Here is a 23,413-nt window from a genome sequence, read left to right on the forward strand (position 1 = left end):
GCTCTCCCGGCCACTCGGTGCCCTAGCCACCACCGTGCTCCGGAGCCCAGCCCTGAGCCGGACTTCCCAGGGCGCCGTGCTCCCCGGCGCTCAGCCCAGGACCCAGTCTGAGCTCGCACCTCTGCCGGCGACCCTGAGGGACCCGGGAGCGCTCGGTACCTGGGCACCGTGAGTGATGCTCACCGGGGCAGCGCCAGCCCCACGGATGGAGCTGCTGCGCCGCCGCCGGCGGCGCCCCGCTCCGCCCCGCGCCCGTCTGAGCGCCGCGCCCGCCCCTCCTCCGCGCCAACTCCCCGCCCGCCCCGCGCCTCCTCGGGCTCCTCGTGTCCCGCCGCGCCAGGCAGCCTCCTCTGGGTTCGGGCGCTTGCACACCATGGCCCCGGGGCGGACCTGGGCCGGCGCCGCTGTGCGCGCCCGCCTGGCGCTGGCGTTGGCGCTGGCGAGCGTCCTGAGCGGAGCCCCCGCTGCCGCCTGCCCCACCAAGTGTACCTGCTCCGCCGCTAGCGTGGACTGCCACGGGCTGGGCCTGCGCGCCGTTCCCCGGGGCATCCCCCGCAACGCAGAGCGCCTGTGAGTACCCACCCCGCCCGCGCAGGCCACCCACCCGGTTCCTGCAGAGTCGCCCTCGGGGCGCCAGGTCCTTTCCTTCTCTCCCGCGCGCTGGGGACGACCTCGGTTCTCCCCTCCGCCATCAGACTCTCGCTAAGTTGGGGGTGGCATGGCTTTGGGCAGGTGTGGGGAGAAGTGTCGGAGTTCTCCGGCGATGGGGACCGGGTAGTGCCTCTCTGGGAGCTCATCCGCTGACAGTTCCAGAGAAGAAAGCTGGCATAAGACAAGGGGTGGGGAAGCGTGGTGGTCTCTAGGTTTGAGGTTGTGTATAAGGGGTCCATGCTCCTTGCTTCTTATAGAAGCTTTCAAATAGAGAGGGCGAGGGAGCAAGCTAGATGGCGATGGGGGATCTTGATTGCAGAGACCTGAGGCAGCCCCCCCCCCCAAGAAAGCTGTGACCTCCTTGGAGATCAGAATAAACCATCTGCTGTGTGGCTGTCCTTGCAAGGAAAGTTCAGAGTGTAGGTGGAGGTCTTAACTTCTGAAGAACCGAACGAATTCTGAGTGGGTGCTCTCAACACCCTCCCTGCCTGGAGCGCAGCTTTGGGGATGCCAAGTTGCAGCCCGGGTGAATTTTTTATGGCTGGGTTATAAATGCCTCCCCAAACGGGCCCGAGGATGGAAATGCTGACAGCCCTTTAAATGAGACCTAGCGCTATAATCTTACAAACCGCACTCAGCCTCCGGGATCCTGGGGTTGGCAGCTAGCGGACAGGCTCTTGGAGAGGGGGTGGATTGACCCTCGTTTTAACCCCAATTGTGCAACCAAATATTTACTTTTCTTATGTCAGCGTTTTGGAAAGATTTATCATTTTGATCCTCAAGACCAAATTCAAAGTTTGGACTCCGGGGGTGGGCTCCTTTTAGTCCACAGTTGGGGGCGGGGTGAGGGAGCTGGGAGCTGTGGTGGAGGGAGCTGGAGCCTAGAAGTGGGTGAGGGTTTGCACTAATCAGAATTCCATCCATTGCACTGCCCAGTTGCACTCTTCCCAGCCTGTCTTAGGGGTAGGCACATCGGTCTTCCTCTGTCCTGTCTACTTTAGGTCAGGAGAGCCAAGGAAGGAGCTGAATTGCCCTTGACTGCCCACCCCTTATCACCTCACCTCCGCTCTTCTCTTCCCTTTCCTCTTCCTTACTGTCTAGGCAGAGACTTCTTAGAAATGTCTCCCTTATGTTTTCTTTTGTTTGTTGTTTTCAAAGCGCAAAGATTGTTTTGTTGCTTGAAATGTAGAATCCTGGAGGGCTGGCCCTGCAGCTTCATTAACACCAGGAAATTAGGACCAGAAATGCAAACTAACCTGCTCAAGAAAACAGTGCAAATAAGTGACAATAAAAGGGCCAGAATCCAGGCATCCACACCTTCATTCAGGTTTTGTATTAGACCCTAGTAGTGAAAATCTCATTTGAATGGTATTTGTAGGTGTATATAAACTAAGTTTCCCTCCTCGTGTGAATGCTACAGATGAGTGAGTGAGTGAGTGTGGTGATAACTGTGTAAATGTTTAGTGGGTGCCTCCCCGGTTGCATTTTGTGTATGCCTCCTTCTGCCTTGTTCCATCTTGTCATGTATTCACAGTCATGTAACCAGTTAAGTGTTTGAATTGCAGCCTGTCAGGCTTCTAAGCCCAGGTCTTTTACCACTCTGCAGACTCCTTGGAACCAGAGTCAGTTTGGGCCCTGATCTCTAGGCAGACAGTCCTGGGAGGAGGGGGTCTAACTGGGCTTGGATCTTAGGGTAGGATCCAGTTTTCTCTGCTTTGGGTATATACTGCCACCATTCATTTTTCTTTAGCATCAGCTCTCTTTCTTGGGGTCATGAAACTATTTTCCATAGTCAGGATCATGTTGTCAGTTTAGGAAGATCAGGGCAGTGGGCCTCTGTCTTCTGGCTAGTCAGAAGTTTTCAAAAAACTAGTCAGTGTGTCAGCACCCACCTTCCCCAGAAACCCTGGTGACTTAGTACATCTCATCTGCTCTACAGCTAGAGACAGTAAAGACCTAGATGAAGGGCATTCCCATGGTCATCCTTACTGTAGCCATTGTCACCACCAGGCATGGACAAAGTAGATGCTGCTTTGACATGTCTGTAGTTACCTGGTGCAGCTTTGGTCTCTGGGAAGGTTTTGGCTTTAAGTGCATGGATATGACAAAGCTGCCAAGGCTACCTCTCATCTCTATTCTAAAACTAGAGGCAGCCTTTTAGAGAAAGCAGGGTCAGGCCACCTCAAGTTCAAGGGCAGCCCACTAGCAGCCCTTCAACACCCATCCTGGCTCTCAGGGACTCAGATGGAATGTTGTAGTATGGGTCAGCTACACCATGTCATGGATTTCAAATTACACACACACACACACACACACACACACACACACACACACACACCATTGCTTGAAGCTTCTGTAGCATTCCTGTCCTTGTCCATAAAATCATTGCATACACAGAAGAAAACCAACACTTCAGCTTAAAGGATGTGGGAAAGGGTGGGAAGTGGGAACCTTTCTTAAAGAACCCTTTAAGTCCCCTGGGGGTCCTTCTGTCAACGGGACACTGATATTTATCATCAGAGTCATTCTCCCAAATGGTGAAATTGTATTCTAAAACAAAGAAGCAGCAGTGCTTTCCCATTCTCCATTTCTGTTGCTGTCTTCCAGAAAGCTTCTTGTGAAGAAGGGAGGCAGGGAGGGTGGGAGAGAGAGAGAGAGAGAGAGGGAGAGAGAGAGAGTATGTTAGTTTTCATTAAGGACAGTCTGGGTGAGAAGGATATAGTAGTCCCCATTTGGACTTGGCTTCAGGGTAGGAATGGGGTCTGAATTGTTCATCATTAAGCCACTATCAGAGTTGGGGGATTGTCTGTGTTCCAAGTTCTTCCCCATAATGTCAACGCATCACACAGAAAAGGAAACCCTCTGTCTTTTATAAACTACTGACAATTTTCCCCCTCCTAGAGGAGGAGGTAACACCCACAAGTAAGCTAAATAAACGGAGGGGAGAATTCGGTGTCATTTATTATCCAAGCAGCAAAGACAGAGGCCCAGGGAGGAGAGGAAGTCAATGGCGGTGCTTGAGACAAAACATTTACCAGGGAGTGCAGGGTAAACAGATGTTGCCTTTGCCCTTCTGAGTACAAAAGGAACCCACAGATGTAATTCTTCTCCAACCACAGCCTCAGCCTGCATGAAAATGAACCCTCATGTGGGGCCCCTTCTCCCAGGCCTGCCCTGAGGCAGGCAGGGACCCACCTCTCACCCACAGCTAGGTGGTGTCAGTGGGAGCAAGAGTGGACATCTTTGCTTTTTCCACTTGGCTCCAGAACATGCTGGAAACTGCTGTATTTAAATAAACATTTCCTGTTTGCGAAGGAGAGCGGGCGAGAGTCTGAAACGTGAGAATGTGGTAACTTAATTTTCTCCATCACTCCAGATGACAGCAAGCTTTGCCGGTGGTTGGGTCCAATAAAAACCGACACCGTGTCATAGGCTTTCCCTCACTTGACCACAGAGGTCCAGAGGTCAAGTGGGAGACTTTCCAAGATGCTCAACAGCCAAACCCAGCTTTCTGGTACTCCCAGCCCTCAGGGCCATCTGAGAGGACCAGGGACAATTTGGCAAGTTATGGGGCCTCTTTGGACCAACCATGGTGATGTGGCCTTTCAGAGAGGCACAGGACTCTCCTGGATAGCATATAGAAAACGGGGAAGGTACCTTCTTCCAGGGTACTGAACAACTTTGAACAGATTGCTGTACCTCTGGAATTCTTTTTCTTAAAAGTGGGATTCTGGTGTAGCTTTTGTGATTTTCCTTATGTAATATGCAGTTTACCCATGAGCTCTCATAGTACTTCTCCTCTGTACCTAGGCCACTGTCTGACACTTAAGAAGTTTTCAACCACTGCATGTTGACCAGAAGGCTCATGAGCCTCAAGAACACAAAGGCAAGAAGGGCTATTACAGATTTGAATTTTGATGGGTGGCCAAGGGCTACCTCCTAATAATCTATTACATGAGATACTGCGATCTAAAATTTGAATTTCATGAACTAGAATTTTTGCCTTAGTGGAGTTCCCCCCAAGACTCTTACTGCATGATCCACTCTGAAGTCTGGTTGCCAGGCGTTGCTTAGCAACATCGAAACACTCCTACTGTGCACATGCCAGTGGAATGAGCCAGGGATCCTGACTACTTCTGCCACAGGACTTTTTAATCAGGAACTCATCAGTGGCATCCTGAGCTCTCTGTGGTTTTTGATTGCTGCTCTTCTGGCATTAATTGATGTGTATTTGTAGGGTCATTATTAAGCTTTGTCTCTGCCAGTCTTCTGGGTTTTCTATTCTGTCCCCCCACCCCACCCCATTTCCATTGTTATTGTGTTTCTCTGTAGTTCTGTCTATTGTCTGACTTCATTGCCTCCATCCACACCACACCCAGAAAAGTGAAAATGAAGGTGGGGGTGGGGGCAGTGGAATCTTTTGCCTAAATTGATGGACAGGAAGGCAAGGATTTAGATCCTCCACTGTGTTTTGGGTATAGACTCTGGCAGCTTTGAATTGGTAGCTTAGGTTTGGAGTCCTGTTCTGTGGCATGCATGCTTGCCAGTGCACCTCTGCTGACGCTATGCTGCTCTGGGCTGCAGTCTGTTTAATCTCTTTTGTGCCTCATTTCCACACCTGTAACACAGGGATGATAGTCACATGGGGATGTTGTGAACGCAGCCTGAGGCAATCCACATAATGTGCTCTGCACGGTGCCTGCCATATTGTTCACTCATCGTCGTGCCTGCGATTATTTACCCAACTGCAATTTATCCAGCTGTAAAGTATGTATAATACCCGTTCCCTTTTGGAAGAATTAAAGTGATCATGTCTAGGAAGTGCTTAACAGTACCTGGCACATCGGAGCCCTCCACAAACTTGTAACAGCCATGCTGTGGCTGTGTTTCCATTTGCTCATCTCAGTCTCCATCCAGCTGGATGGCTTAAGATGTTCACTCTAAATTTTGTTCCAACACTAAGCCCTGTGGAGGCAGGCTCATAGCCTGCACATGGGCTGTGGGCTATGCCCAACACACTCTGGCTTGGTCTGCTTCTCTTTGCTTCTGTCTCTCCCTTCTGCCCCAGCAGTTGAACCCAGGTTGGTCTCTGGTCTATACAGAACGGATTATGGTTGGAGCACTTTTTATCTTTTTCATTGATGTACTGCTTTGTGTTCTCTTTAAATAAAGAATGTATTTTATTCCTTTATTTAGAGGAGGGTAGGCTGGAGCTTCATAAGGAATTCTTGGTCCTAACTTAACTTTAACTGTGTGTTAAATGTCCTTCCATCTTTCTCTAAACACCCCCTTTTACCGGTTCCCAGTGTCTGCCTCCCATGCTGCTTTTACATGAAACAGCTGTATTTACTAGCACATGTCACTCTCACTGAGTAAGATGGTTTTAACCATTTTTTTAAAAAAAAGAAATGTTGAGAAAAAGGAAAATCAGAGTAGGGAGGAACCTCACAGAGACCACATTGATGATGCAAGGGAAGGGTGCAGAGGTGCCCTGTGCATGCACCGGGCTGATTTCTAAGGCTCTCCTTGGTTCACTGTGGAATTCAGCCCTGCTCAAGGGGAGGCTCATGGCAGGAAGCTTCTGCTCTGTGTCCTGCAGGCCAGGACTGTCTTTCGTAACTGCTGCTGCTGGCTGCCAGACTGCCAGGAGGCTGTACATCTCTCCCATGGTGTGGCATCCAGTTTTCCTGGCATTTCCTGCGTTTGATACGGTGGTCCCCTTGAAATTGGCCAAGGGGTGTGATTGAAAATCCTCAATATCGAGCAGATTGGAGGTGGGAAAAGCTTATGGGTAAAGATGTGAACCCAGAGCCAGGCAAAACTAGATCCTGACTCTGCCACTTATAAATTAGATGACATCAGTCTTCTGGGTTGTAAAATGGAATTATTATTTCCTCCCCTTCTTTTAAGATAGGTTTTCAGTGTGTAGCCATGGCTGGCCTGGGACCATTGTGTAGACCAGACTGGCCTCTAGCTCACAGAGATCCTCCTGCCTCTGACTCCTGAATTCTGGGATTAAGCTCATGCACCACCAGGCCCTACTATAGTACCCACTTTCTTTGTAAGGCACTGGAAGCATTGGATTAACTCATATACACATCCTGGAATATGGCATACCCATCAGAACATTTCTGTCATTATTTCTGTAATTCTTGTGGACTGTACTCCTTCCTGAGAATGCCGGCTAGAAGCCTGCTCTGCAACAGGAATGATTGGCAGGGTTGCCAGGGTTGCCAGGGGTGCCCTGTTCAAGGTCCCACTGTGTCTACCATCAGCATAGCACAGGGGAACACCATCCCACATCCCTGGCTCTCATACAGCTTGTGATGAGGGACTTAGTGCTTCCTGAACTAGTCGCAGTAGGACCTTTCTCTTCATCTGGGGTTGAGCTTAGCCCACATGGACTGTTGGACTGTTGTTACACAGAGGCAGGGGTCATCCTTTGCTGGATGACATGTTTTCACTTCCGATTGCCATTGTGTTTCTCACCAGTTACTTGAGGTTCTGTTTCTTTCCATAAACCTTTGTGATTACTCCAAGGGCTTTGTATGTGCTGTGGCTTTGACCCACCTCCAGCTCTTGACCTCTGGGGATTTTCTTTGACTGTATAAGTTGAACATCCCTCTTTCAAAATGCTTGGAACCAGAAGTGGTTCTGATTTTTGAAAATTTTCAGGTTTTGAGATATTTGCATAAATATCAAGAGAAGAGAGAGGGAGAGACAGAGATGGAGAGGGTGGTAGGGAGGGAGGGGAGATGGAGGGAGAGAGAGCGAGCTAGCTACGAGATGGGACCCAGATAAAACCACAAAGTACATTTGTGTCTTATGTATGCATTGTACATGTAGCCTGAAGGCAATTTTAAACAATATGCTTGCTCATAAAAGAAAGTCTATGGTAGGGATTTTCACTTACGGGATTGGATCATGTCTGTTTGTAGAAAGTTTTGGATTTTGAAGTATTCTGGATTGTGGATTTTCAGATTAGGGAAGACTTTCAGTGTCCTGATTATTATCTTAATTGACTCCCATCAGTGTTTCTTTTGTTTTTATTTTGACAGTGTTCCCAGCTGGCCTTGAACTCATGATCCTTCTGCCACTATGGTCAGAATAAGAGGATTACAAGCAAGAGCCACCATGCCCCATCCTGTCAAAGCATTTGTGTTTGTGTATGTATGTATGCATGCATATAAGTGCATGTGGAGGTCAGAGGTTGTTAGCAGTTATTTCCAGTTTTTTAATGAAGCAGGGTCTCTTACTGAAACTGGAGTTCACTTATTGGGGCTAGCTAGACTTGCTGGCCATCAAGTCCCAAGGTTTCTCTTGTGTCCTTCTTCCCCACAGGCTGGGATTACAGGCACACATTGCCACAGTGGACTTTAAATGTGAGTTCTAGGAGTCTGAATTCAGATCTTCATATTTGTAGAGTACCAAGCTGTCTCCCTGAATCTTTGGTGCATTATTAGGCCCTGGATGGCTCATTCTGATCTGGTTTATTTCCCGCTTCCCTCACAGCGTCCCAGCCTTCCCTGATGGTTTCTTAGTATTAACTCCAGATTTGAGGAGTTGACCCCCGACCCTTGCTTTTAAGAGGTAAGGTCTCAACCATGTAGCTCAAGGTATACTCAAACTCAAGATACTCCTGCCTCACCTTCCTGAGTAATGAGATCATTGGCAGGTACTTTCTTTCGTGTCCAGCTTTTCAGTTCGTTTTTTGATTTCTAAGTGCAACACTGTGCATTATCCTAATTAAATTCTGGCAAATGAGTTCATTTCATTAGAGTTTTCAGGAACATTTTCTATTTTGAGTTGCTCCTTTGCAAATCAGCCAGTGGGGTTTACCCTGTCCTCTCCTACTCTTCACAGAGATTTCATTGAGCCTGACCATGGGTCTGATTTGTCTTTAGAGTCAGTGTGTACTGTCTGCCTTTTGCAAGTCTTTTAATGAATCTATTATATGTGCATGTCAGTTCAGAAGCCCCTGGAATCCAGAAGAAGGCATCTGAGCTCCTGGAGCTGGATTTATGAGTGATTATGAGCCACTTTATGTGAATGCTGGGAATCAAACTCAAGTCCTCTATAAGAGCAGTGTGTGCTTTTAACCACCAAACCCACTCTCTAGATATTTGGAAAGCATCTAGGTTGTAGGATTGCATACATGGCTTATTCCTTCTGTCTAAGGTGGATACAAACACTGAGATCTACAGGGTGTGGTTATCATGCACTTCTAATTCCAGCACTTGGTAGGTGGAGGCAGGATAATTGTGAGTTCAAAGCCAGCCTCAGATACGTAGCAACTTCAAAATCAGTCTTTTTTACAAACTATGTTCCAGACCAGTTTGGCCTTCACAAGACCCTGCCTCAAAAAAAAAAAAAAATCACTCCCCCATCAAAATTGAAGTTTTATTTCCCTGAAATAGTTTCCAATTAATGCTTTATTGATTTTGCTAGATTTCCTCTAAATTCGTGTATTAGAGTTATTGTTGCTGTGACCAAGTACCTGGAAATGTATCCTTATGAGGGAAGAGGAACTTGGCTCCTGGTTTCAGAGGGGCCAGTACACCATTTAGGGAAGGCATGATGGAGCTTCTCACATCATGGTGGACAGGAAGCAGAGAGAGGTAATACGGGAAGGGCCAGAACAAGATATAGCCCCAGTGATTTTTGTCCAGCTGGGTACCACCTATTAAAGTTTCTCCAATTTTTCAAAATAGTGACACCAGCTTTTCAGTATGTATGACTTTTAGAGGAACACTCATATAGGAGCCATAGCACTCCTGGTTTCTCAAGGAACTGTCAGCCATGACTTTAGCTTTGTCAGCTTCTTTTTAGACTGATAACAAAACCCCTGCCAACATGGAATGTAAGGTGTGTGTGTGTGTGTGTGTGTGTGTGTGTGTGTGTGTGTGTGTGTGTGTGTAACTAAACACACAAGTGCATGTGCACGCTTGCCTAGCTTCTCCTGGTAAATATTTGGTCTTAGGAATCAGTCTCTTTTAAAACAGTAGCAAAGCTCAGGTTGCTTCAGCTTTTTAAACACAAGGATTCCACTTTACAGTCTTGCCTGCCCTTTGACAGGGATGCAGTCACCTGTGTGGCTTTTGGGATAAATATGATGGAGGAGAGATCAAGGAGAATGGTAGCCTCTAGGCTCTCCTCTCAAGCAGGAGCTACCATTGAGCCCTGGCCTCACATTTTACTTCCATGAACTAACTTACAATTCTAACAGTTATCCCAGGGATGTAGTAGTGCTGTCTCCACTTCACAGATGTGAAAACAACATTTGGAAATAACACCCCAGTTAGGAACAAGAGAGGTGGGGTGGTCAGGGACTGCAGGATAACAGTGGTTGGGATGTTTCTCCCCCAAACTCGAAAGTTTTCTTATTTCTTTACTTGATTTTGAAAAAATAACTAGGAGGAAGGTGATGAAGAGAAGGAAGAAGAGGAGGAGGTGGCAGCAACAGCATGAAACTTGACTCATTGAACACATTTTAATGCATGACATGATTTAGATGTCTGGTGGGAAAGAGCCATCATGTCTAGTTTGGGGAAGAATGTGACATTTGAATCACATCTTGAAAGATAAATAGGGTTCCCTTGCATAGAATGGAGAGTGGTACAGAGTCACAGAAGTTCACAGTTAATGTGCCTTAGCCCACTTTAGAATGAGTGGAGTTCTTCCTTGGGATTTTTTTTTAATCTATTAGGGATCTTTGCCTGGAAGCTATCAATCAAATCTTAGGAAGAACATCAATATATTATTTGTCAATACAACTGTAAGATCCCCAAAGAATGAGGAAGACAGTTTATGATTAAAAAAAATAGTTTGGATTCCATTTTTCCATTGCTGTAGCACACACGAGGCCAGTATTATATTAAAAGACATGAATTTTAGCTTTGGAAGCTCAAAGTTATATCAAAACACTTCTGGCTATGGTGAGGGCCCAGTAGCTGAGTCACGTTGTTGTATGTGACAGAGTGATTGGGGAACATGTATAAAGGGAGTGATCCTATTGTGAAGCAAGAAACCAAAGCATGGAGAAGTCGTGATTGCTTTTTTATAAAAGTTCACTTTCATGGGAACTAACTAGGTCCCATGAGATCTACATTAATCTCATTCAAAGGCAGTAACCTGGACCTAACTGATGTACTGTGACCCACTACCTTAAAGTCCCATCCTATCCCATCCCAGTGTTGCCACACTCAGACCATATCTGCATGACAGCAGGGGCATAATACTCCAGGAAGACTCTGAAGAACCTTGTTGACTAGTATTTTCAAGCTCAATCATTTATTCAGATTTTAGAAGAGTTTATGTTTCTTCCTAGTTGCATGGGCCACTTCCTTTTTTAAAAATTGCATTTATTTATTTCTGTGTGTGTGTGTGCGAGAGAGAGAGAGAGAGAGAGAGAGAGAGAGAGAGAGAGAGAGAGAGAGAGAGAGAGAGAGAGAGAGAACAACTTAGGGGATTCAGTTCTCTCCTTCCACCCTGTGAATTCCAAGGATTAAACTTGGGTTTTGAGACCAGGCAGGGAGGGCCTTTACCCACTAATCTGTCTTGCTGGCCTGCAGCTTACTTTCCTCTTGCTGTGTTCCCTGGGCTGTGCCATTGGCAGTAGGTCCAGTTAGAAGAGCATGCACATGAGGTACATCCTGGCAGAGTAGAAAGTGATTTCATTGTTTAAACATCATCCCTGTTTATACAGGCTTAGGCTCCTCTTCTCACATCTGAGACATCATCCTGGGTTCCTGACTTTTGATTCATCCTACACTTTGGCAGCAGTGTATCTTAAGGGTCCTGAAAGTCTGCCAACATGTTTAACCACCCACTTTGTCTCCCATTAAAAATTTTCAGCTGATGAGCTCCTGTCTGCTACCAGATGTACCCACTCTGTGCTCCCCTGACCTCTAGAATGAGTTATACCCTTACTCAGCTGTGTCTACAGGGCATAGAGTCTCAGCTAGATGTGCTGTCTATGTCCTGGCCAGGGAGTCTTCCCTCACCTGTTCCTGGTCCTGCCTTAACATTTGCAGCTTGGCTTCCTGCCCCACAACCCTTCACATCACTCCCTACATGTGGCAGCTGTGGAGCCTTTGGAGATCCAGGTTGTGAGATTAGGTTTCAGGAGAGTCTTTGTGATTTTTACCTTCACTAGAGACTGAAGGTTTGCAGTGAACTCGTGGCTGTGTTCTGGAAAGAACCTCACACTTTATCTTGATGGCCATCTGAAGGCCTGGATCATGCCCACAACAGTGGGTAAAGATGCTGCAGCTCTGAGCTCTGTAAAGGATGGATTTATTAGGGTATTTTCCTGAGCCCCCCCCCCCCAAGCAGGGAATGGAGAGGAATAATCTGTCATTCAGAATCACATCAATGATGGTTTCAGTGGAGAGCTCTTCTCGGAAGATTTACTGGAGAAATTCCTAGACTATCTAATACTCAGAATATATACGTTCTGCCCACCTCTGCCATATGGGTAGAAACCATTCCACATAGGGGTTTTTCTGAGTGATACTAATGAGAAACCAACAAGGAGTACAGTTTAGATATAACACCAAGTAAGTAGAAGAATCTAGATTGGAACTTAGTTTGCTTCAACACCTGCCTGCAAACACACTCTTCTGCATCTCTGTCACATTATCTGTAGCCCAAGGAATAGTATGGAGAGGGCTTATCTCATGGGGCCAATACAAGGTCTTCTGAGACCAGATTGCAGCAGATGTCTCTTCCATTCAGTCCTGTGTGAATATGTTCAGACCCATGGTATCTGTTTTCGACCAGTGCATCTGGTATCTGGAAGGTAATGGGGTCTACTTTAGAATCTTTGCTCAATAGATGGGGAAATCCAGAGAGCTTAAAAACCTTCCTTGGAGTCACCAGTGTCTTCCAACTCAGCTCCAGATACTTTTTCCCTTAACCAGAGACATTGTTTATGAATGCAAATAGTCTCTCCCCACAGCAAGTCCCCTGGGTGAGTGCAGAGAACTCTCTGCCTTAAATGGTGATACCTAAGTGGCAGTGTTCAAGATGATGGGATCGAATAACGGGATGCATTGGACTGGTTCTTCTCACCACTATTCAGATACCTGACTGTGGTTCACAGTTCCAGCAAGTTCAGTTTATCCTGGTATTTCTGGTCTTGTGCTGAAGAAAAGCATTCTGGTAGTAAGAACATGTCATGGAGGAGGCTGTTCATCTGATGATGGGCAGGAAGAGAGGAAGGCAACAGCGATAACATTCCCTGGGAAGTTTGGATCTTAGTGACCTACTTCCTCCCTCCCAGCTGAAACTCACCTCCTGAGTTTTCCAGAACCTACCAGAGTAGCAGTGCTAGCTGGGGCCAAGGCCCTAAGCTATAAACCTTTTGTGGGGCACGTCATACTGAAACTGTGATGTACAGAAGGGTAAAGTGATAATGAGGGGTCATTTATATAGTTGCTACCATAATGCATGAGATAACTAAACCATTCTCTCAGGGCACTTCAAGATAGTAGGGAAATTGTTCTGAACCAAGGGAAAGGCTCCATGTAAGTTCAAGTGGGTAAACTTCTGGGATGGGAGAGGTGCCAGAGCAATGAGAAGGGTGTTATACTATGTCTTCTGGAATCACTGGTGAATGCAAGCCCCACTCTTCTCTGTTAGTGTGCATGAAAAATAGAAAACTCCATATATTATCATGAAAATAGTACAAATGGGATTTAAAAAGGGTTATGAGGAAAATATTAATCTGTAGACAATCCTACCCAATAAAGTATTAAAGATTGTCTCTGTAGCTAGCACAGGATCTGCATTTTATTAGCACTAACTGCATAGAACACTGACCTTATTTGAGAGGTATTTTCATAAACACTGACACACAGCACAGTCCCATTTGAGGCCATGAGCAGATACAGCTGCCTCCCCCATACCCCCGATGGAACCACACCACTGGACACTGTTTCAAATTGACAATTCCCTCCCTCCTTTTTTCTGAAATTTCCCCAAGCAATGAGACCTTTTCCTGCAGAGGGCAGAAGAGTGGGTTTTGTTCTGGAATGGGTTCTTTGGGCAGGTTGGTTAAAAGCTACATAGGCTACAGGAAAGGTAGGGCTCTAGGGGAACAGGATCTGAAAACCTGTGTGTAGACACAGTTTCTCTGTGGAGTCCCTCCTCGTGCACTAGGCTGGTGTCTGAGAGCGATTCTCATGAGTGCTTACCAGTTCTTTTAAAGTGAAAGGCTGACCAGGTGTGGCTCCACAGGCCTTTGTCCTAGCACTTGGGAAACTGGGGCAGGGGAATCTTGAGTTCCAGGGTAGTCTGGGCCACATAGTGAGACCCTGTCTCAAAATAAGCAAATAAATCATTTTTTTCCAAAAATCGGAATGGATGAATTGTGGTTTGCAATAACTGTGAGCAGCATGGCCACTCTTCCTCCTCCTGCTTGAGCTGGCACTTCTTTTCCCATCTGATACTGAGCTCTAAATTTCTGACAGACAGAAAACTGGGTTCTTTTCCTCCAGTACCTCTTTCCTCCCCCAAACAGGGAGATTTTCGAGCTTTAGGAGCATCTTAGGATCATCTGGTCTACCCTGTCCCTATCAAACTCAATCCACCATGAAGGGTAAATGTCTTCGAGAGGTAACAGAAGAAAACCTGGACTATTCCTGGCATCTGCCAGCATAAGACATTTCATTGTTTATGGATCGGTATTTGGGCTTTGGAAAAGATCACCAAGAAACCTCTTGCAGTCTGGGAAGCTAGAGAGACAGTAGAAGGACTGGTCCAGAACCCGTGGGAGAAGCCTGTGTGGAAATGTGGGCTTGTTACACAGTATGGCTATTAGCATCAAAGCCCTGGCTAGCTCAGAGTCTAGAAGGGAAAGATTATAGATGAGGAAACAGTCTAGGGAAAAAACAGTAAGGCCAAGAGCTGGAATCCAAACTGGGAAGGGCAGTTGCTCCATGGAAGCGCTTATTGATTCAAGTCCCCCCGAGTCCATCTCATTACTTCTACCACAAGACAGTGACCAATCTGTTCCAGCTCTATTGAGGTGTGCATTTTAATCCTTTCTGAAAATTTCTCCAAGCTTCTCCCTGCTCTGTGCTCTTCTGGTACATTCTAGGAATGCTGCGAAGAAGTAAGTCTCTTCGGGATTGTTTCCCAACTGGAGCTGTATGCTGATTGGAGTCACATGTAGACAGGAAGCCCTCTTCCTGTCTGTACAACAAGAAACATCTTCCAAGAAGACCGTGCTACAGTTTTCTTTGTGTGTTGTTAAAGAATCAAGAGGCCCTATTGCAAAACAGCATTTCAGAAGCAGAGCAGGGCTGGTAGCACCTCCTGCCAAATGTGGCTGTGTGTAGTGGTGTGTAGGGGAAACAGCTTTGTCAAGAAGAGGGAATGCTGAGGGAGGTGGATCTGCACAATTTTTAGCAGCGGCAGAATGGTAGAGTAGAAAGAATGCTTTTCTGAGACCCAGCCATGCCTCTGACACACTGTGTGACCTTGGACGAGTCACTTCACCTCTCTGGGCCTCAGTTATTTTGTCTTCAGAAGTGATGAGGGAGGTAGACTGGCTGAACTCCAAAGATTCTTCCAGTCCTATGCATCTTTGCTTCTGAGGGCTGGGAGTTGGGATTTAGCTCTGGGCCAATATCCAGTGGTCCCCTGGGACTTTCTAGAGGCAAGAGAGAGGCCAGGACAGCTGCTTCAGGGAGTGGCTGGTCCTTGATTAAGGCTCAAATAATTAGCTCAGCTCCACAGTAAGCCTTCTGAAATTAAGAAAGAAAAAGATGTTTAGTTTCAAAAATAGCAGTTGATGTTGCTTCAAGCCGATTGGTTAGGGGGTTTGGTAGGTTCTCAAAGATATCATTTTTCCTCTTCTGTGGCATAGCAGCTCCAAGTACTGATGCCGGAGTTAGGGTGAGCCTGGTCTGAATGTTCTCACTAGCTGAGCGTTCTTGAGCCTGCTCTTTACCAGTAACCCACTCCACTGTGTTGTTGAGTCCAAATGAGGTAGCCCACATCCAGCTTAGAGGACAGGGCCAGCCTTAAATAGCAGTTAAGAGACCAGCCACCTTGAGATTGAGTACATGAACAGTCACTGCTTTATTGTGCTCTGTGAGCCTCGGTAGGGATGGTTCATCTGTGATCTGTGCTTCCAGCCTGAGGCTCTAGAATGGCTGGGGAAGGCTTGGAAGACAATGCTCAATTCCCCTGAGCCTCAGTTTCCTCATCTTTAAAGGGGAAAAGAGGAGTAGAATGGGGCTGACCATTGAAAATCAGGTTGACACCTGAACTGGGATAGTTGAGGCTGGACTCAGCTCCAGCCAATCACTAGAGTGGCCTGAGTTTCCCATACTGTATGACATGATGTCTTAAGCACAAGCTCATGGGATCCCAAGAAGGGAAGTACAACTCAAACACTTGACTGGGGCCCGTGTGGACATCCGTCCACATTCAGGTGTCCACAGCTCCTAGAATTCTGGGATTTCTGTTGTTATCTGGCCACAGGAACTAGTCTGGATTCATGGGCACGGCCAGCAGATTCCTTCTCTCCAAGGAAGAAATCATAGCATGTATGTTTTAAAACCTCTAATATTAACAGTCATGACTTGTACTGTTTGTTCCATGGGACCCAATCTCTTACCTAGATTAAAAGTTTCTTGAGGTCAGGAGCTATGCATTTCTCTGTAGGATGCTTCTGAAAATAGATCAAAGCCAATACCTTCTTTAAAAAAAAATCAAATTAACTTGTATAAGCAGCAAGTATTATAGAAAAGACCTCAGACTTTAGAGGCAAAGTAATCTGAATCCAAAATGTGCACTTCAGCACATTACCTGTCTTTCTCATCAAAACAAATAAATAATGAATGAATACACTCATACCTACTGGAAGACTTAGGGCTAACATATGCAAAATGTATAACTGGTGCTCTAGCTTTTGGTTGCTAGGTCTGTGCATTATGGCATGTGCACAACACTCTTGTAAACGTGGCTTCAAGTCTCATCACTTCTGTGTGACTGGAGATGGACCCCTTCATCTCTTTAGAGTCAGAGAATTCTCATCTGTAATGTAGATCTCTTAGGAGTTCAGGTCATCCTTGACATATAGCAGGGCTTAATGCATATTGCCTATAAATTGAGTAACTGGAGCAACTTGTTTGTGTATTGATTTGTCCATAGAATGTAGGCAATGAACAACCAATGTAGCTAACTCCCAATAGTCTCATTGGTCAATTCCCTGGATACTGGGGACAGTGGATGCCTAGATCTGGGATGATGACTTCTCAGGATGGAAAACAAGCCCTTTAGAGAGGAGCACAGGATCCTGGTTAAGCATTCCAAGACAATACTCTATTTTAACATGTCCATGACTGAATTTTAATGGTTCCAGGTACCCCTTGTTTCTATAGGATCCATGGTGTCTGCCAGTTGTACCACCCTTTTCTCAGATATCCATGGGTCCACTTCCCAAATATTCCTGTTCCTTATGGCTATGTCACCACAAGAAAACATGAAACATGGTTACTTTAACCTTGTGTCTGATTGTGTATACTAATCTGCCTGCTAATGGGCCAAGTTAAGCACTGGGTTTAATTTTTCTGGATAGCTCCTGGGACCTGTGTTTATTTCATTTTAAAGACAGAGTCCCACTACATATTCCTGGCTGCCTTAGAACTCTCTTGAATTCACAGAGATCTACCTGCCTCTCCTTTCTGAGTGGAGTAGTGGGATGAAAAGCGTAAGTCAGGCAGGGCCACAACTTCTCTCTAGGAAAGATTTCCCATGAATTTCTCTATTTTTTTGGTTGATCTCCTAAGGGCTCTGATCTTGCCATTTTTTCTTTCAGTTTAGATAATCTGATTCTTTTCAAAAATGAAAATGAACTTTTCTTAAGAAAAATGTACAAAACAATATTTTCTAAATGATTTTGAGATCATTCATGGCAACCTTGCATGTGTACTGTTTCTGCACCTACAGATGTAGGTGATCATCTTTACCTACTGGCTTAGGTGACAATGACATTTGGATTTTGCTGGGATTTTTTTCTATGTCTTCCTGCTTTGATAAGTCATTGCATCTCCTTGGATTAGTCTGACATGTGCTAGGGGTTGGCTCTCCAGGCTCCATTCATTCAGGCTTCCTGGCAGCAGCTTCCCCTGCATCAGTTGAAATGTCATCCTTTACACCTACTGGGTACCATGTTGTGGCTCTGTGGGGAGATGCCTTCTTCTCTTGTAATCTAGGAATTAGCTCTTGACCCATGTCAGGGTTGATTGAAAGCTTCTTTCCAGGAACTGGAATCTTGACCAGTGGGACAGAGAGACTGAACATAATGGTTTTCCATTTCATCTTTGCAATTGAGGAAGGACAGGGTGTGCCTGCCTTCTTGTCTCCAGACCTGTTCTTAAGATTTCCATGAAGTCCACAAGTCTCCAATACCCTTCAAGAGAATTCCCCTTTTCTCAAGCTCACAGAATTGTAACCAGATAACCCTACATCATGGGGCTATGGCTAACTCACTCATAGGTGGGAGTGGCATAATTCTCTGTGGGCTTTGGAGAGGGCCAGACCTCCATCCTAATCACAGGTTTGTGGTTCACCAGCTGGGTGCCGTTAGACAAGTTCATTTTTCTCCAAGGATGTCACATCATTGTAAAATAACAACAACGAATCATGACCCTCAGGCTTGCCAGTACTTTGGAATCACCTAGGGAGATATAAAATGATCAAATGTCTGGGCTCTGTCCCCCTGAGATCCCGATTTAATGATTTTGGGGTGCATTTTGGGTGTTGGGATTTTATAACACTCTCGGGTATTTGAGAAAATTGAGTTAGAAAGATTATTCAAATTACAGGGAAGAACAAATAGGTAAGTTAAATGCTCCTGTAAGGCAAGGGTTGACAGAAGTCACCCTGCTTTCCTTAGTAAGGTAAACAAGACTCCCTGCTTTTGCTTCTGGCACGGTTTCCCTGTTGTGGGAGGGGGGGGTAGTCATAGCGATGCACAACAGCCAATCTGCAAAGTAATCTCGCTTGTTTATCCCATTTGAGGTGAAGGGCAGTTGTGAATGTAGGCAGAATCATAGAACATACAAAAATGTGATTACTTTCACATCCGTGGAGGAAAACTAGGGCGAGTTCAACAATGCTTTGTGAGAACATTCTATGGAGTAACTGCTTTAATGGATAGACAAAATTGATTTATAATTACCATGGCAACACAAAATGGAATGATGTCTTCCTGAGGGATATGGACCAGGACTGAGGAGGTTTCTGTTTCACTTTAGCCCTGCAACTTGCTAAGTGACCTTGGCTCCCTCAAGCAGGTCATCTCTGGAGTTCTTGGTTTCCCCAGAGCCTATTTTCCAATCTATAAAATCTTCAATTGAGTTCTTTAAGGAAGTGCATTGATATGGCATTAGTTAAGACAATGATGAGAAGATGCTATAGGAGACAATGAAAGCAGGACCTTGAGCCTGATACAGGGTGAACTATAGATGCTGTTTGTCCATCAGCTAGGCTCCCCGAAGTTTACAAAACCTATGTAGTCTCTGTCTTTATAAAATCCTTCAAGTAAGCAGTGTGCTACATTGAAAACTTCCATTCAACTTACTGCTTCTTCCCCTCAGTCCTGTTGCCATGTTGGGTTTGGTTTTGTTGTTGTTGTTGAATGGGACTGCACTGCTTATTATAAATTATTTACCAACGTCCACGACTGTTACCTAGTAGATTTCAATAGAACTTCTTTGTGATAAGAATAAAGCATTTCCAGACATTGCAATTGTCCCCTGAGGTACCAGAAAGTCCCCTCAAGAAAAAAAAAAAAAAAAAAAAAAAACACTGCCGAGCCCCATTGTCTGGAAGCACGCTTGCTTTAGCAAAGCATCAGAGTTTGTGTATGCATAGTAGTTATATCTGTGATGTCCCCAGAGGCTCTTACAGCTGTCCTCAACCCAGACAGCTGTTGGGAATCCCATGTCCATTGTCACAGATGGGGGTTCTGTGTTTGCACAGCCAGTGGTAATAATAAGAACTCTGGCTGCCATTTATTGAGTGTTTACTATGTGCTATGCACATGGCTGAGTGTTTTATATATTTCATTGTCTCCATTAATTAATGAAATTGACAGATCAGTGGCTGGTAGGCCAGATCCAGGTCTTCAGTATTTGGCACACATAGTGTGTGTGTGTGTGTGTGTGTGTGTGTGTGTGTGTGTGTGTGTGAGAGAGAGAGAGAGAGAGAGAGAGAGAGAGAGAGAGAGAGAGAGAGAGAGAGAGAGAAAGAAAGAGGCAGAGAGAGAGAGAGAGCCTTACATACTCCGTGTGTGGTATATGTTACTGTTCTCATTTTAAAGGCGGGGAAACTGGGGCTCAGTAAAAGCAAAGCTCTTGCCCAAAGCCATATAGTGAATGATCAATTGACAAAGCAATTGCAAAGCAAAGAGCCTTGCTGCCCCTCCTGAATAACCCTGCCTGGCAGCGCTCAGAGGGTGCTGGGCAAGCATGTCCCTACATGCTGAGAGAGAGAGAGAGAGAGAGAGAGAGAGAGAGAGAGAGAGAGAGAGAGAGAGAGAGAGAGAGAGGTATGTGTATGTATGTGGAGACTGGAGGCCTACTTTAGGTGTCATTCCTCGGGCTGGTATTTTGAGATAAGGTCTCACTGAGTCCTGGGGCTCACCCAATATGTTAGGTTGACTGGCCAGTGAGCTCCAAGTATCCTGTCTGCTCCTTTTCAGACCCAGGATTACAAGTGTATACCTGTGTGACTTGCATTTTTTTTTAATGCCAGATGTGTCTGGGAGTCAAACTCAGCACCAAGTGCAAGTGTGGCAAGCACTGTACTGAGTGAGCCACTTCCCCAGCCCCACACAGAATTGGTTTAATGTTAATTTCTTGTCAACATTTTTGCATTGGTGAATACATATATAAATCTATTTCTAGTGTCTTAAAAATTTTGACAGGTCTGATGACAGGCAGTCAGTTTGGTTCATGCAGACACACTGATTGGCTTCTATCTTAGATAAGGCGTAGGTCCATTTTCCCGCATCCCTACCACTCCCTACGAAATCTTCAGTACTTAGTGTGTCAGCTGCCATTTGAGACCCTGCTGATCACTTTTTAAAAACCTAACTTTATTTATTAGTCTCATGGGTTAGCTCCTTTTAACTGTTATATTCTGCCTTACATACTCCATGTGTGGTATATGTTACTGTTCTCATTTTAAAGGCGGGGAAATTGGGGCTCAGTAAAAGCAAAGCTCTTGCCCAAAGCCATATAGTGAATGATCAATTGACAAAGCAATTGCAAAGCAAAGAGCCTTGCTGCCCCTCCTGAATAACCCTGCCTGGCAGTGCTCAGAGGGTGCTGGGCAAGCATGTCCCTACATGCTGAGATGCCCTGGCCACGTCTACATTTTAGAGTTTCCTTGGAGTATCAACTCCTGCTGTCCCTTTTGCTGACCGGGAACCACATGTGGCCAGGCTGTGAAGAGTGTCTTTTGACTATATTTCCCCAGGCTGTGTTTTTCTGTGTCTGTACCACTTTTTGGGCTGTATCCAAGGGCTGCTCACACACTCCTACATAGCTGAGGGGCCAGCTGGTGTGTGTGTGTGCTTCTGCCTGAGACCGAGGCTGCTTGCCTGTGGGGAGGATGTGATTGCTTTAGGAAATTAAGTGGGAGTGATTAATTAGGAAATGTACTGAGGACTCTGGAAAGAAATAGAAACTGAAAAAAATGGACCCCTAAATACAGAACACTTCTTCTGGCCACATGGTTAAGGAGACTGTGCTCGGAGTGACTGAAAGCATTTCTCTGAACAGACTTGAGGGCACAGGAAACCCTGAGGAGGGTGAGCAGGAAGTAGGATGTAGATTATAGAAAATAGTAGGACTTGGGACTCAGAAGACCTGGGTCTCCATCCCTGATACTTTCCTGCCAATGTGCAATGCCAGACCAGTGTCTGTCAGGCTTCTCACTGTGCAATGAAGTAATTTTCAAAGAGTAGATGAGCAAAAGCCTGCATAATAACTGTTGCTTAGTAGGTAGTATTGTGCTAGGTGGTGTTCTACAACCTCCTTTGTGTTTTCTTAATCCCTGTGACCATCCCACGAGGTTGGTACTATTATTAGCTCATTTGAGAAACAAAGACTCTTGGAGGATACACTATTTGTGTAATGTTCCAACACTGCTAAGTGTCCAAAGCCAAGTTTCAGCTGCAGGTTGACTCAGGAATTCATGGTCTCAACCTCTTAATTGTTCTGCCTCTGAAGCATATTGCATAGTTTACAGATAACATTAATAATCAATATGAAAAATGACACATTACAATTTTCATTAATTGGTTCAGTGTAAAGCAATTGATGTTATGCTTTGTGAGGTTGAACTCTGAGGAGTTGGGATTTTTGTTCCTAAGAATGGTTAGTCAGGCAGGGCTGGCTTGTGCCTTTAATGCCAGCACTGAGTAGGCAGAGACAGGCAGATCTCTGAGTTCAAGGCCAGCCTGGTCTAGAGTGAGTTCCAGAGCTGGGTGCTGTTACACAGAGAAACCCTGTCTCAAAAAACAAAACAACAAAAAATGAAAGTTTAGATGTAGTAATTTCATAGAAGTTATTGTTATACAAATTGGGTGAGCATTCGTGATCCAAAATTCCAAACCCTTCACTATCCCTGAATCTTAAACTTTTTGAGAGCCAATGTGATGCCTTAAGTGGAAAATCCCATAAGAGTCCTAATGTAATGAGTTGTAGTCAAAATGTGGATTCATAAAACAAAGTTTGTCTTGGTCAGTGTCTCTATTGCTGTGATGAAACACCACAACCAAAACAATTGCGGAGAAAAGGTTTTACTTGGCTTACAGTTCCACATCACTGTTCATCATGGAAGGAAGTCAGGACAGGAACTCAAACAGAGCAGGAACCTGGAGGCAGGAGCTGATGCAGAGGCCACGGGGGAATGCTGCTTATTGGCTTACTCTTCATGGCTTGCTCAACTGCTTTCTTATAGAACTCAGCATCATCAGGCCATGGATGGGCTGGACCCTCCCCCATCAATCACTAATTAAGAAAATGCCCTATAGGCTTGTCTGTAGCCTGATATTATGGATGCATTTTCTTAACTGAGGGTTCCTCCTCTCAGATGACTTCAGTTTATGTCAAGTTGATATGAGACTATCCAGCACACTATATATAAAACGATGATCAGGTTGTGTGTACAAAGTGCATATAAGGCAGAAATGATAATCATGTTTAAACCTGTATTTCATTTCTCAGGTAGTTAGTATAACGGGGGTGTGGGTGGGTAAGGGGTACACTATGATATCTAAAACACAGAAGTCATAGAACGTTTCTGAGACTCTGCTTCATCCTTGTGCTGCTATCCCACGACAATGAGACAGAACATGTGTGTTGGGGATGCATGGGACTCAATAACCAGGATCTACTGTTGTTATCGACCCCCAGCCCCCTATCCACCTGCAGAATCCTGCCATGTGAAACTACACCTCATGTCCTAGAATGGCTTTGTGTTTGAGGGTCTCTCTGTCTAATAAAACCTTTCAGTTACATACAGGTGAATCATGGGTCAGTGAGCTTTTGTTTTAACCCATGAGACTTTGATGTTTTCAATATGCTGCAGTCTAATACAAAGCTTCCTGTCAGGCGGAGTTGAATGCTGTTGCCTTCACTTACATATATAAGAATTATGGTGCCACCAGCATGGAATACTTTTTGGCCCTGATCTCTTAGCTCACTCTTGTGGCATTCTCTCAGGGGTTCTAGCA

At 45.5% G+C, this 23,413-nt stretch overlaps 1 protein-coding gene across 1 annotated transcript in view; it reads left to right on the top strand.

Annotated features, from left to right (window-relative positions):
* The first annotated feature begins 373 nt into the window (after window positions 1-373).
* Slit3 (slit guidance ligand 3) overlaps window positions 374-23,413 on the top strand; it is a 575,059-nt gene continuing 552,019 nt past the window's right edge. Inside the window, exon 1 of the mRNA XM_027425222.2 lies at window positions 374-570. Within this exon, the coding sequence (XP_027281023.1) occupies window positions 374-570 (197 nt within the window). The remainder of the gene's footprint in view (window positions 571-23,413) is intronic.

This window comes from Cricetulus griseus, chromosome 7 (genome assembly GCF_003668045.3).
Source record: "Cricetulus griseus strain 17A/GY chromosome 7, alternate assembly CriGri-PICRH-1.0, whole genome shotgun sequence".
Lineage (NCBI taxonomy): Eukaryota > Metazoa > Chordata > Mammalia > Rodentia > Cricetidae > Cricetulus > Cricetulus griseus.